We start from the raw sequence: 15817 nt of genomic DNA on the forward strand, positions 1-15817 counted from the left end.
CATGCTTCTCCCTGGTTAACCTCTTAATCAACCCCAATCGACCAGAGGAAACAGCAGCAGACTAGAAAACCGTCATTTTGGAACCACTACATAAAGTGCAAACACTCCCATGTTTACTCTTGAACAACTGTCTCTCTTTCTATCTCTCTCTTACACACACTTACTCTCTCTTGCTCTCTCTCTTGCTCTCTTTCTCTCTCTCTATTTCCCACGCTCACCTGATTCTAAGCGCTAACCTGTGGGCTATCGTTCAAATGTTCTTTCCAGCAGGCCTTACGTGTTCAGTAAGCATTCACTGCAAATTACAACTTTGAAATAGTTATCTTGATCTGAAAAATCTGCCACTTAACAATTTTCTTTGACCGGGCTCATGTTTTCAGGGTCAGCATTGACATGAGCACTCATCAGATTGGTAAGCATTACTCTAAAACCCTCAAGTTTATATGTGAGCCGAGACCTCCTACAACAACCATGTCATCAATTGCTCTGTCTATTTCCGTTCCTCTCTCAGGTTACCTACCTGATTGCTTTATGGACACCTTTTCTTAAATGGGTCATATTTAGCCTGGGAACAGAGAGCATTGCATTGTGGGCCTGGTGTTGTCAGAGTCTCCATAAATTACCCTGTAAACCAGTGGCCTCTGCATTTCCTAGGCCATCCTCTGCGGTCATGTTTACCACTGCTTGCCCCCAACCCCAACACCCCCTGGGTCAAACATCACTGCACCAGTTGTTCGGGTCATCTATCACTTAGCATTTGTGGTTGTTCATTCAGATGGCATGTAACTAGCCTAGATATTGTATGTCTGTGCAGAATGAAATCAATAATTACTTAACATTGTGAAATAACCCTTAAAAATTGTCATAAACCTGTCAAATATACTCTGTGCTGACTAAATGTGTTTTAATAAATAACATATTAGGGGAGAAATTAAATGCATTGTAATAATCCCAAAGTGGACCTCATTAAATGTGCTTTGCTCAATGAAATGTACTGCAACTCATCCACATTTCCTCATAAGCCTTCTTTGTATAGAATTACACCCTAATTATTGGGCCTCCAACCCCGAAAATGCCCTTGGTCACTACCCTACAGCCAGTGGAATGCACTAATAGCAAGTCAAGGGGCTAATTGGAAGACAGGTAAGGTTACATGTGACAACAATTAAGTCGAGCGCGAGGCCAACTTATTCGCCTGCGGCAAGTCAAGCACTGCACTCAAGATGGCTATACAAGTCTTCGAGCTTTTTCTACATCAGTGAAATTGTTCATTACGTTCTTGTCTCCAAATAATTTGACACTAGAGAGCATATGTTAAACTTGGTAAATATTTAATTGTTTATGCAAAACCTGTTTTTAATTAACAAACACTTGCTTTACTCTTCTCTTAACACAAAGCCTTAGATATGTGTTGTGTCATTTCTGTAAACAGACAAGGCTCATTCTTGGTTTGTGCTACAGTTGAAACAGCATGATAGCATACAAATATTATTTTCTTAATGGCACAGGTTTAAAGTGAAGACACATGGTCAGAACTTTCTGCAACAATATTTGGTCCATATGAGACCACACACTACACAAAACCTTTGTGTGTTAGCATTGTTGAACATTTTTCCAAATCTGTAGCCAAAAGATTTAAATAGTCAGACACAGACAGGCAGACAGACAGGTCGATGCTTGACAAAAATCTGAATAACCACCAGCAATATAGCCTATCCTTTAACAATTGTAATCACAGTAGTTTGACAAGATTACAAGTCTGATTTCAAGTTTAACTATTGAAATTATACGATTTCTCAATTGACTGCTGCCGTAGGACGAATCTTCCTTTCGTATTGTCAATAATCAGCAACTGTGGCTTTCCCAAAAATTTGGTTTGATGATGCGTGTAAATGTAGTTTTGTAATATGGCTTACGGACATGGATTCAAATTCCTTGTATTCAAAGAATAAAATGTTAAGGCGGTGGTTAAAGTCAATAGGATATCAATTGAGCTCGTCACATAGGATTAGGACACAGTGTTTGGCCACGGTGATGTTGAATTTCCTTCACATGACAATTCAAGACTCATCTGGGAAAATAATGATGTTCCTGCTGTTTTGGCCTCTCTAAAGCTATACAAAACCTGACAAAATCAACACACATTAAGTGGTAAACGATTTAGGAGAGTTTATCTTTGGGTGAGAATTTGGTCACATTACGAGCAATTAGGCCAATCAATAGCCTGGAGTGTTTAATGTGGAACAGTGAAGACTTTAGATTGATCAATATATTATGATACTGGACTACAAAGAGGCTATTCGTAAATCTTAAATGCCCTCCCCCAAAAATGACATGGATACATTATTGCGCTCTGAAGAAGTTTTGTCGCATAGCATGGACCTTCTATTTCTTATTGCGGGATAGCCTACATGTTCTCTGTAGGTTACATTCCTTTTGAATTTGAATATAGAAATAAAGGAAAGCTTATAGTAAGTGGGGCTAGCTACTTTATGCGATGCATCTACGATTCCCCGCGACATATCGTGCTCTCAGAACTGGATGTCTGTTTGAATTTAATTCACACACATTACAGCACCAACAGCCACTCTGTCAATCAGAGGCAAACTAATCGGCTTCAGGCCAATTGAACGTCCTCTTGCTTCTCTGTAGTCCCCTGGCCAATTGAGATGGTCCATTCATGTACAGCCTCTCTCAACGAGGGAGGGGGGCATGTCCAAATATGGTGGTTATGACCATATATGGTGCGCGTCTGGAGGGCACCAGTACAAGCACGGCTGTTTGGTGTCACTTTCACCAAATTCTAACTATGATTCTGAGAGATGAGACCGACAGCCGACGGGTGAAGTACAGTTGATTGGCAAATCTATCTCCCTGTAAACATCCTGCATCTACAACAGAGTGCACCATTCGGGACGTGTCTATTCAAACCTTTTCGCGGCGCGTAAGAACAGAGCAACGAGAACAACTTTTCGGGATTGCGTTTAAACGTTTCGGATAGTTGGAACGTAAACTTAAATCCCATAACAGCGTAAAGGGTCAGTGTTGTTTAGTATGACGGTCAATCGAGCCTCAAGTTTGTCAAGAGAACTTGTATCTGTATGCGGCAAAAAGTAGACCACATATCAGCAAGAGAAGAGCTCTTCATGCGCGACTGATTAGACAAATATCCTTGTTTCCAGAAAAAGGCAAGGTCATTTGTGTATTTTGCGGCGTATGGAAAGAGCCATGCAAACAACTTTCAAAGAGACAGTATTTCTTCTTCAGTCAGGACGCGGCACACTTTATTGATTATTGAAGAGACATTAACTTTAAGAGAGCTTGTTTATGGATTTCTGTGTAGAGGTACACTACAAGGTTCCATTCTTACGTAATGGTCATGTTGTTGACATACTGTCTTAGTAAACTTTGTTAGGAGTTTACAGAAAAAAGGCTACGTCCACCACGGGTGACTTCATGTAAAGAGATTAGCCTATATATTTAAAAAAAATATACAACATAGTTTCATTTCTGGAGGAAGTGGGAAGCGCCTTTTCGCCCTGCCTTGTTTTCCCAAGACGTCAGAACGGATCTTTATCTCCTCCCCGCGCTACGGAGTCGGACTCTATCTGTGGGTTAACCAAAGTGCTTAGGATAGCATGGCAATGGTAGTAAACCAGTGGCAAGAGAACATTTCGGCGGATCCCGGATCCCAGCTCCAGATTTGCAGTCAGGAGCAAGGCGGGACACCGGGAACCCCCAATGGTTCCACCCCGGGAAACGATACTCTTTCCGGGGACAAGATCCCCAACGTGGACTGCATGGTGTGCGGAGATAAGTCCAGTGGCAAGCACTATGGCCAGTTCACTTGCGAGGGCTGCAAAAGCTTTTTCAAGCGATCGGTGAGAAGAAACCTCAGTTACACCTGCCGTGGAAACCGCGACTGCCCCATCGACCAACATCATCGGAACCAGTGCCAGTACTGCCGACTCAAGAAGTGCCTAAAAGTCGGCATGAGAAGAGAAGGTAAAAGGCATTGAGGCTCACTGTGTGTGCGTGTGCGCGCACGTGCATGTGTGTTGATGATGTTCAGTAGACTGTCCAACAACATTCTCTTTTTATTAGACTGAACATGGCTGATTATGGGCTATTTGATCGAATATCCAAAACACCATAGATCTCATGTTGCGCCATAATGCTGTCCGTTTCAGATCGCTCACTTGCATGTCCTGTTCAGTCCATCAGAATGGGGTTATTTTGCCTCTCTCTGGAAAAGAGACCTCTTTGTCTCCTCATTAATTATGGTGTTTGCTCCCCGACACCCTAGCCGCTGCAAGAGGGTCCTGCTATATTTATTGTATTGTGCATGATTAAGAACGGGTCAATTAGTGCAAAAGAGGAACAGTGACAACGTGTTCGCAGAGCAGAGCGTTTCACTTCTAATCAGTCAACTACAACCTCGCCGCGTCGCGTTCAATCAGACGAGTTGTGGTACAGTAATTATAACACGCGAACCAAAGGCATTCGAAATCTGCCAGTTCCAAAAGCAGTAGGCTTGTGTGTCAGCACTTGAAATCGTTATTGCTTAAAATACATTTTCAAGATTTTGTAGCCTACCCAATATTGCCTTGCAGAGTAAGATGTAAGACAGATCCTTTATAAATACGGAGGATAATTATTCTTTATTGAATTCCATAACGGCGATTTCAATAGGTCATAGGCCTACCTTTTGTAGAAACGATAAACACCAGTAAATAAGTAGGCTATCACTTTCAAATGTTTTACTTGACACCAACTTTCAGCTCCACAGTTGTGTTCTGTCTAGAGTCAGTTAGTTAGTCAGTTGGTTGGTTAATAAGTTAGGCCTTCCATAAAGTTGTTTGTAGGAGTTTAAATAAGATGGATATTTCGTCAGCGCGCCGATGCACACAATGCGCTGTATACACTAATACTCCTGTCAAAACACTGATGGGCAAATGTAGCCTACTCCGATAAGTCTTTCTGACTAAATGAACGCGAGGGAATGCCCGGATGCACAGGTCTATTAAAGTTTATCTGACTACATGAACAAAAGGCTATATCCTCATTAGATATTAGTTATCAATACAAATTAAGAGTGACCAATTCAAAAGTAATTGCTGGTGTTGCCAGTTAAGAAGGATGACGTAAAGCGCTGTGAACTGCACAGGCCGACCCACTTAAACGTTTTGTTTTGGAGGTCAGAAAGTTATTTAAGTCGTCCTGCAGTACTTTGGGGAAAGTTTAGCAACTACACAGAATGATGAATAACATGGTTTCCTATTTATTGAAGGTAGGTTTTTTTTGCTGACGCCTTGCCTGGTTTAATCATTGTTTTACCTTAACTGAGACAGAAAACAATATTTTGAAAACAAATTTGTTTTGAGTATTAGGTTAGGCCTACTTTAGCATATCTCAGGTGGACGATGCAGACCACCGTGAAATATATGAATAGTAAAAGATCGATTAGCCTACGCATCAAGAATAATGTGCGTATTTTCCTTGGCATCCTAGCAAACTCGAAGCGATGGTGTCGAAAGCACGTGATGTAGTGGCAATTTCTTAAGTAGTCTATGAGCCTAACATGGAATCCTTTGTTAAGAAGTGTAGACACATTTCCAATCCCCAAATAATACTTTAATATATTTTCTTAATACAATGTAATTACCTTTCTGGTTTGTAGCCGTTTCTAAATAATGTAATTTAAGTCAATTTCATATAGGCTAAATGAAATTAGGCATTGAGTTAGAACATTGTGAAGGTAGCCTTGTCTCAAGACTTCAGTTCGTACTACATGCAAATAGTAATGTATTGCAATGATAATAGGCCTCAAAACTAAATGTAGTCTTCCCCAGAAATCATCATGCATCTTCTACATTATACACTGGGGTTGCCTGAGACTGACAGAAAGAAGTGCAATGTGCTTTCCATATAATCCATTCAAAAGCATTAAAAGCTTTAGGCTACTTTATACCCAAAACAATTGTTAAATAAAGAGATGTGAAATTAAAAGGCTTTAATTCATATATTTTCTGTATTCTAATGTAAGAAAGATATTCAATTATCTTGAAGGCCATACAAATCTGTTGTTAAAACTTCACTTATTCAGAACACATCATGTGTGTAAAATGTGTCAAGGAATCACCTTTTCTGGTGAAGTAAAAATATCTTCTTGAAACACCAAGTATGCCTGATGTACTTGCAAAAAAACAAACACCTAGATTGTTAAGTTTGTTGATATTCCTTGTGCACCTATTCCTGTTAAGTCACTTCTTCTGTGGTGAAAATGAAATTGGCTACAATTCCATAAATACAAAACAAATTTCTAACAGATATACCACCCACATTCCTGCCTAACTACACAACATACGCATATGAGTATCTAACCAGAAAGGCTGCAAAGTTTATTTTCTAACATCAGCAAGATAGCTTTTTACAGTTTTAACACAAACTCGTTCACAGTCACATATGTAGTTTTCTGTCAATATAAAAAAAAAATCGGTGGTCAATAATGATAACGCACGACACAAACTCTATGAGATCACTTCCATAAGACATAGTCTGGAATGGTGTCATAGTAAATTGTTGATGAAATCAATAAAAAATACCTTCTTCTGAGGTGTCTCCCTGCCCTCTACTCTTATAGTGCCTTACTGATCACCCCTTTACAAAGCCTCCTTGATATCCTAGATATTCAATGACAAATGCTGTCCACACAGAGTTATTAAACACAGCAGACCTGTTGATATGTGGCTTTTCACACATCGACCCTTAGTTCACACCATCTAAGATAAGATAACACTTTATTAATCACCAGGTGACGAAATTTGGGTGTTACAGCTGCAGAAAGAAAGATAGAGATTATAGTCATGAATGAAAGTAATGGGAAATAAGTCAAAACCTTAGCAGTGGAAAATATAGGTCAATGGAAACACAAACACTAAGAAGAAAAAAGGTTCAAGGCAAAGTCCAAACATGAGGGCTCTCTAGTGAGTAAATACTACAATGGGTTTCTGATACATTCATCTGATGTTGAACTATGTAGTAGTATTACCAGGAAATCCTTTTTAACAGCTCTGCTTTTGCTAAACCGCTGGTTGCTGAAACCTTCACCTATGTCACTGTAATGATGCTGATGTATGGTGTACCATAATTACATTTACAAATACTTAATCTTGACTTCATGGCTAGCTAACCTAGTAAACTAATTCACCTTCCAGATTTTCTCTCAAAAAGAAAATGGCTTCCATTGACAAAGACCTTGCCATATTTCAATGTCCTTGCAGTCTGTTGAATTAGTAGGCAATGAAGACACAATGGCAGCTAGTTGCTAGGTTCCCCCAATCCAATATCCTCAAGGCTAGCTTTAATATTTATAAGGTGAGGGGAAATGTGTGGAAAAATGGAACTTGGTGTTCATAAATGTGCTTCGTTGTCTCAAGGTGAAAATGATTTAGCAGCAGCAATGTTCCCTTCCAACATATTTACATATTGAATGTTACATTCCTCACACAACCAATGTCTTATTTTATGTGCCTTGTATTATTGTAAAAAATTGAGCTTATCTAGGTACAGTGTGTGTAGTCATTATGTAGTCAGTGGGCATTGATTGAAAACCATTTAGCAGTCAAAATCTATCAAGTGTTTATCAAATGTGACATTATTTTAACCACAAAGCCATGTTTCCAAGAAACAGGTGACATTGCCTCCAGTTGGCTGTCTTTTCTTGCTTTGTCAACATACTGTACATAAAGAGATAGATGGATAGAACTCCAGCACTACAGTGTAGGGTCATTTTTAGAAAATTAATTCAAGCAGTGTCCGCTTCATCGAAGACAGCGTGACAGCCGAGTTAGTAAAGGGGCTGCGTTTGTAGCCAATGCTCTTCAACCTGTACTCACTCAGTTCTCAACAGCTTTTTTGTTTCAAGCGTTGTCATTTATCATTTATTTTCTGAACCTGACTATTCTGTCTCACACACGACATGGCTTCCGTTTTCCGTTTTCACAAATTTCTCTCCTTAACTCTTCCTAAACGGACCTCTGTCCTGCTAACTTTTTATTTATCTTTCACAACAATCTTTCTCTGTCACTGCTAGCTCTTCTCTACGGGTTTATTTGACAACATTCTGAAACAAAAATGTGGGCCTTTGGCTCTTTGCTGTAGGCCTGGCGTGTAGCGTGTGAGAGCAGTGACCCCTAGGGGTCAGGAGTCCAGACCAAGCTTAATGAGTCACTTTGTGAAACACAGAAATAACACCTGAATGTGACATCACACACAGCTCTGAAAGCTGGGCTGCACACACACTAATGGACTGTTTTACATTTGTGGGTGGAGTTTAAGAGTTTAGAAGTGCTTTATCCTACTTGCCAAACATATCTGATTTGGCAATTAGACCCACTCAAATCCTACTCTACTGAAGGCAGGGGACCTTTAAGACTGACCCTACACAGCCCCATGACCTGTAGATCAGCTTTCATTGCATTAAACAATTAAATAATCCTACTGGAGACCAAATAAGGGCATAATTGCATGGAGCTGTCCAGTCTCTCACTCAATACAGATTACAACAGTGCGTTGAGAAGTCAATGCTAGAATCTGCTTTACTGCCTAACACCCTTATGTGTTAGGCGTGGATTGTTTCTCTATTTGAGGGTGTGACTTTGGTTCGGTTGTTGTTTTGTTTATCCTACTGTATCTGGAAATACAGATCAATAAAAAACAAACCAAAAAGGAATCGACCACGGCAGTCGAGTATTCAGAAATACTTTCACACCTCTCCTACCTCGTCCATAGTCGTTCACTGTACTGTATTTCTCTATTGGGCCACATCATTTGATCTAATGTGACTATAGTTTAGCATGTCAATAGGTCATGTCATTAGTGGATGTTTGTTCTGTTTGTTTTGAGTATGAGGAACATAGAACATCCTCTTGCACAACACTGCCACTGCAAAGACATACTTTAGCAAAATGTCTTCATAGTTTTCTACCGTTGTGTTGTTTGCCAAAGGTGAGTACATTCTATACCTGGGTCATGAGATGATAAAGTTGACAGGCAAACGTCATATTTTGAGGTCACATACTCTTACGTACATGTCTACGCAGTCGACAATCCACGAGCAAAGGTATCTTGACAATGTGCTTGAGTGATTTGACCTGCCACATTTCGAGGTGCTGTGGTGTATTTGATTGACACAGCTGCTGTGTCCTAAGGACAGATGACGCTGACTTTAAAGCATTTTCCAAATCTCAGCCCTCCACCCTCTTTCCCTCTCCTTCCCTCTCTCTCTTGCTTATGTTGCCCCTGCACCCCCACTCCCCCTCCACCTGTCCTTCTTTGTAAACTAGCTCTCCCTCTGACTCCCTTTAGATCTTACAGTGTCAAAGACAAGGCCTATTCACCTCTTCTCCTCACTCTCCTCTTCTGCATTCCCTGCCTCTTGTCCTCCCTTTCTTTCTCCCTCTTGCCCCACCCCCTCCTCCCTGCTCATTCCCTCCCTCATTCCCTCCCTCATTCCCTCCCTCTCCATGTGTAACTGTAGATGGAGTTATTAGTCAGACAGTGGGGATGACTGAACAGGTGTTTTCTAAATGGGCCTTTGAGGCCTTTCTACATCATAGCTGCTGCTGGATGCAGGAATGCACAAGTGTGTGTGTGTGGCTTAGGGGGTTGCTTGGCCCCTGTGTGCCGTTTTTGCCTCCGGCTTAACCATTTGGCGATTTTGAGGGTTGAGGGTGTAGGATGAGTTGAGTTAGAGTAGAGGTGTGAAAAAGCACGAGGCCTTTACCGATTCCCGGTTGTCATTACTCATCGACGCACGTCACTGTGGGTCCACCGGCCGGTCAGGAGACGGGAAACGTTGACACATTTAGGGCCAAGGAAAATTCCCCTCCAATTTCTCCACACTTCACACCCCCACGCTACTCCCTTTTTGGTCTTTTCACACCCCCGCCCCCCGTCTCCCCCTCCCCCTCCCCGTCTTCCCAGATATGGCATGTCTTTTAGCTGCCAGTGATTTAGCCCTGGTGTATTTCCCAATGAGAAAGAGCAGAGTCCTTCCGAGTGCTCTAGATTCCGCTTTCACGGTCTGGTGTAATAGCACGCATACTAAATCAAGATGGTAAACGCTGGCCTGGGTAACAATCATGTGACGACAGAGAAGCTTCAGGTGACCGCGCTGCCATGGCCCCAGCAGCCTCCATGGGAAGCCTCTTGGGAGATGAATAGAAAAGTGTATATTGAGTGAATGCATGAATAAATGAATGAATAAACACTGCTATATGAGCTCCCAATGTGCCTTCCCCCCAGTCAAACCATTAGTCTCTAGCACACGGTTTGAGCATACACACCCTGCAGCTTTTGAAAATGAAATGCTAACAGTGTCAGAGTGTGGATTTCCTTTCAATAGTTGATCTTTTTTGTTAACCGAGTGATAATGAGTGAAGTTATAGTGTGTGTTTATCTAATCTAAGGTTTTTTTTCTGCACTTTTTCTCTTTTAGCTGTCCAGAGAGGCCGCATGTCCAACTCTCAGTCCAGCCCGGGTCAGTATTTGACCAATGGCAGCGACCCATACAACAGCCAGCCCTACCTATCAGGTTTCATCTCTTTGCTCCTGCGTGCCGAGCCCTACCCTACGTCCCGTTATGGAGCCCAGTGCATGCAGGGAAACAACCTGATGGGCATTGAGAACATCTGTGAGCTGGCGGCCCGGTTGCTCTTCAGCGCGGTGGAGTGGGCCAAAAACATCCCCTTCTTCCCCGACCTTCAGCTCATGGACCAGGTGAGGAGCGCCGCTGGGATGCAGATAAAATCTGCATGGTTTAGCTTTGTTATTACCCTCCTCGCGCGGAGCTAGCCAGTCTACCGTGCGCCATGTCTCCTGAAAACTGACCTTCCGGCCCGTTCTCCCTCTCCGCGTCACAGGTGGCGTTGCTGCGCATGTCGTGGAGCGAGCTCTTTGTGCTGAACGCCGCGCAGTGTTCCATGCCCCTGCACGTGGCGCCCCTGCTGGCGGCGGCCGGGCTGCACGCCTCGCCCATGTCCGCGGAGCGAGTGGTCGCCTTCATGGACCACATCCGTGTGTTCCAGGAGCAGGTGGAGAAGCTCAAGGCCCTGCAGGTGGACACGGCCGAGTACTCCTGCCTCAAGTCCATCGTGCTCTTCACTTCCGGTGAGTTCCGTCTCTACAACGACTCCATATTTTACGTCGACGTTAGGTATCTATGGAGTCAGGGGGCTGAGCGGTTAAGGAATCGGGCCAGTAATCAGAAGGTTGCTGGATCGATTCCCGGTCGTGCCAAATGACATTGTGTTCTTGGGCAAGGCACTTCATCCTACTTGCCTCGGGGGAATGTCCCTGTACTTACTGTAAGTCGCTCTGGATAAGAGCGTCTGCTAAATGACTAAAAATGTTTCTCACAGGACTACATGTTTGTGTTCATCGTAATTGTCAGCGATGTCGTCTCAAAAGATTTTATTATTGGTGCGCTATAGCCTTACAAAAGATGGTACGATTCACTGTAGGACTGTCGGGTTTGGAGATTGTTCATGGAGTGTTTATTGTTCATGACCACGGGGAAGTGGGTGGGAATGCACCCGACCAGAAGGTGTCTCGTACTCTCGTTTTTGTTGCCATCATCTGCATCTCCCTCGCACAGCTTGTCAGATCCACTTTACCCTGGCTACCTGGCTCTGGCCCCGGCTGCTTTCGTGGGGTGCGGATGGCTGGAGATTCACCTCTCCTTTCTCCTTTCTTTCATCACCCACTTCTCCTCCGTGCTCCCATTTATTATTGAGACCAGTCAGCCAACCCCGCCCACCCCCCCCCATCCATTTTCCTCACCCCGACCACAACCCTCTCACCCCTGCCCCCACCACAGTGGGTGAATTATGCATGGTGGATTGGCGCGATGAGGAGGATTCTCCACAACCCTGGCCCTGACCTACATAACCCCTGTAGCCCTGAGCATCCCTGTGATACATGCATACACACACACAGTCTGAAACAGAGACGGACACACACACACACACACACACACACACACACACACTCATTCACATAGACAGACGGATAGACAGACCCCTGTGGACTGGACCCCCCCCCGTCGAGTCCAGGCTCGCATGATCTAACAGGGTCAGACAAACTCCCAATGCCCCTGCTCACCTCCGCCCACCGTGACCCTCCCCACAGACCCCAGTTCCATCACCACGAATCAGGCAGCGGGCATCTTACCACTTGCCCTCACCTCCCTCACCCCCAGCCTCCCACTGTGTGAGTGCCCGGGCAGTCAGACAAAGGGAGGTCGGGCCTTACGTGGAAGACTGCCCGCGGAGGTGCCACTTTGGCACTCCGGCACGCGAGAGGAGTGCCGTTACTCGTCCCCCATCAGTCCCGTCATCTCAGCAACTTGCTTCTCGAGCATACGGCACACAATGTCCTCCAAAATCTCCAGAAAAGTTCAAAAATGGATGAGACGCCTTACTAAAAGGGCAACTGTGAAAGACAGAAAAAGACGTGCTGAAATGGGCAGTTTACACTCCACCTAGGACGATGAGAATGAAGGGGGGGGGAAGGGTAATATAACCCCCTCCCTAAAAATATGAAGCATATTAATCCTTTGTTGCGTGTAACTGAAGCACAACGGGGCAGAGTTTGAGTTTAGGGGGAGGGGAGGAGGGGGGGGGGGCATAACGTGACAAAGGGGGACCTAGCGTGCAGGGTGGCGGCTTGAAACCCGGGCTCGTTGCTTCTGCACATTACAGTAACTACAGTAAAGCACTTCAGATGACATTTGCCCGCGCTGAGCAAAGCCAGCCTCTAAATGAGGGTTCACCCAGGGGTCAGGAGAGGAGCAGCAGCCAGGCCATGTGTACTCTAAAATGTGCCTTTGTTTTGAGTTCACACTTCCACCCAGACCTCCCCAGTCACTCTCTCCTGCGTAGGGAAAGAGAGAGAGCATAGAGGATGCATTGACACACAGCACGCATGAACACACTCTCTGAGCGTTGAACACTGTTACTGTACACACACCCCTCGGCGGACCAGACTAACGCCAGGGACTGGTGTACAGGGAGGTGTGAGGACAGGAGGGAAGTACTGAAGGTCGAGTGAGTGGTGTTCCAGTATGTGTGACAAAGTTAGGAAACAGGTTAGGTTAGACAGGTTAATCTCCAGCCCACCCCTTCTGCACTACAACAGTCAACATGAAAATGCCAAACACAATTTTAAAGCAGCTCTCATTTTGTTAGTGGACAAAATAATTCACAGTGTGCCCCCAACTTATTCCAAAACCCTGATCAAGACCCTCCTTCTCTCTGACCCTTGTCTGTCAAACGCAACAGCTGTTGGCAAGCGCTTGACTTCCAGCTCAGTTTTGGACGCAAAATAAAACCGCGCCTACTCTCGGGACCTCATTAAAAAACCACAGGTAGCGGAATTAGTGCTGTATGTCGGTGACCGCACCTTTTTAAACGTGACGCTAATCTTTGCCTCCTTCCCCCCAGATGCCATGGGTCTGTCAGATGTGGCCCACGTGGAGAGCATCCAGGAGAAGTCCCAATGTGCCCTGGAGGAGTATGTCCGGAACCAGTACCCCAGCCAGCCCAACCGCTTCGGCCGCCTCCTCCTCCGCCTGCCCTCGCTGCGCATCGTCTCGTCGCCCGTCATCGAGCAGCTCTTCTTCGTGCGCCTGGTGGGCAAGACCCCCATTGAGACGCTGCTGCGCGACATGCTGCTGTCCGGCTCCAGCTACAACTGGCCCTACATGCCCGCCGTGCAGCGCGACCGGCCCCCCATCTCCCTCCACTACAACGAGAATGGGCCCTGAGAAGGGAAGAAGAAGGGAAGAGGAAGGAGTAATCACGGGAGTAATCAGGCCCAAACCGTGTTTTGGTCATCCGTCTATTGCTCCCCCCGGCCTCTTTGTCCAGCTCCTCAGTATTTCCCAATCCACTAACCTCACTTCCCCTTCTGAAACCTAGTCTTGACCAGCTGACCACCACCACAATACTCCTGTCCAGCCACGGTTAACCCATCCAGCCAATCACATGCCTCTTCTTGGAAGAAGGGGCCACGGCCTAGTAGAGAAAGTGCCGGCGACACATGACATGAGACAGACTGGGTGGTGAACGGAAGTTATTGAGCTGTTTGCTCGTCGGTCTGTTGGACTCAAGGTGGTTGTCACTAGATCTGAAATGTTGCTAGCTACTCTTTTGTCAATCTCGCATTTAAAGGGGTTGTGTCCAAGAATCCTCCACAGTATGGCGAGACAGCAAGACCTTTGCCTGATTGAACTTCTCAACCCACAGTGTCAGGCCCAAGATTTGCTATTAACATTTTTTGGACGAAAACCAGAAGCCATTAAAAAAAAAAAAACAGATGCCAAATTTCCTTGGACTTCTCCGAAGACATTATTGTGTGTGTATTAGCACTGTTTGTATTGAGAGAAAAACTCATGATTGTGATCAAATGTATGTCATGGAATTATACAGTAGGCATCCACAGAGAAGGTGTTTGATGGGAAAAGCTCAGGTTTGAGGGTTGGGGGATAGATGAACATGCCAATAGTAGTAGGACAAACAGACATGCCTCACCAGAGGCAAAACACACTTATAAGCAGCCTGTGCCAAAGCTAAAAAATCTACATTGTTTGGAATATTTTTGTGGTTGTGTTGGTGACAAAAGAAACTTTCGGTTTTTCTATGATTGACTTCTATTTAGATCTCTGAGGAAGTAAGAGTTAGTAAAAAATAAAAAAATAAATAGGCACTTGCATTGTGAAATTAGCCCGACCTCCCACTCCAGCCAAAACACAGCACTGGTAGATAGTCACTCAGATGCCATTTTGGAAAGATGGGAAACCTACAAGACCACAAGCATGTCGTTCCAGTGTTACCTTTGTCTGTTAATGTTTATAACCGAGCAGAGTAACACTCAGGGTACTAAAATACCCACAAAGTGCTGTCATAGGAATGATATCACACATTTTTAGATTGTTCTCAGTTCTAATTGTCAGCCCACTGTGGCTGCCCTGGTTACCAGTCCAATTCTGAGCATTTTAAAACTGAAAATTAGCTGGACTTGCCTTAGAACAAAGATTTTGTCACTGAGCATTTATTTTATGACTGTGCCATAATCTGTTGTTACCTGTTATAACAGGCATTAGGACCTCCTTATGACACTGTCATGGTAGGCCACCCACTGCAACTTCAGTGTCACTCGAGCAAGCAGGATACAGTACTATAGCAAAACGTATCATTAACCTCCAAACCTCTAGTAAAGTACACCCTCACCCCCCCCCCCACCCCTCCGCAGTGGTGGATTTGTACTGTGACTTCTTGTATCTTATTTTTATTTTTTATTTTTTTTACAGTCAGGCTACAAGGCATATTTGATTGTTTGGAGTGTAATCTCAAGCTTTGAACATGGCACTCTGGTAACAACGACAATAGTTTTGGGATTTGAAAGCCATTTGGGACCTTAGAGAGCAGGACAGTCTGTTGATAAAGTTAGTTCACATAATATTTCTATGAGAGTATGTTGTTTTTTTTTCTCTATTTTTGTTTGGAAAAATGGAAACATTAATTGAAATAAAAAATCAGTTGTTCACAGTGGTTTCTCTGGTCTCACTTTATTTTATTACGTTATTTTATCACATGATCATCTACATTTTATTTTACTAAAAATAATATTTTGTGAGGATGTATCTGTACTATATAAACTGAAGTACTACTTTCTGAATATTGATTTATTAAAGGCCAGTCTAACTGGCACCCAAATTGAAACCAAAGTGTATTCCCTGACCCCTTGTCCATTG

The 15817-nt window shown here is 44.0% G+C and overlaps 1 protein-coding gene across 1 annotated transcript; it reads left to right on the forward strand.

The window, feature by feature from the left end:
• The first annotated feature begins 2806 nt into the window (after positions 1-2806).
• nr2f5 (nuclear receptor subfamily 2, group F, member 5) lies at positions 2807-15611 on the forward strand. Its single transcript, XM_084708872.1, has 4 exons — positions 2807-4005; positions 10502-10782; positions 10926-11172; positions 13506-15611. The coding sequence occupies exons 1-4, from the start codon at positions 3639-3641 to the stop codon at positions 13826-13828; spliced, it is 1218 nt and encodes a 405-aa protein (XP_084564998.1). The 5' UTR covers positions 2807-3638; the 3' UTR covers positions 13829-15611.
• The last annotated feature ends 206 nt before the right edge of the window (positions 15612-15817 follow it).

This window comes from Hypomesus nipponensis, chromosome 2 (genome assembly GCF_054491055.1).
Source record: "Hypomesus nipponensis isolate SF chromosome 2, ASM5449105v1, whole genome shotgun sequence".
Taxonomy (NCBI): domain Eukaryota; kingdom Metazoa; phylum Chordata; class Actinopteri; order Osmeriformes; family Osmeridae; genus Hypomesus; species Hypomesus nipponensis.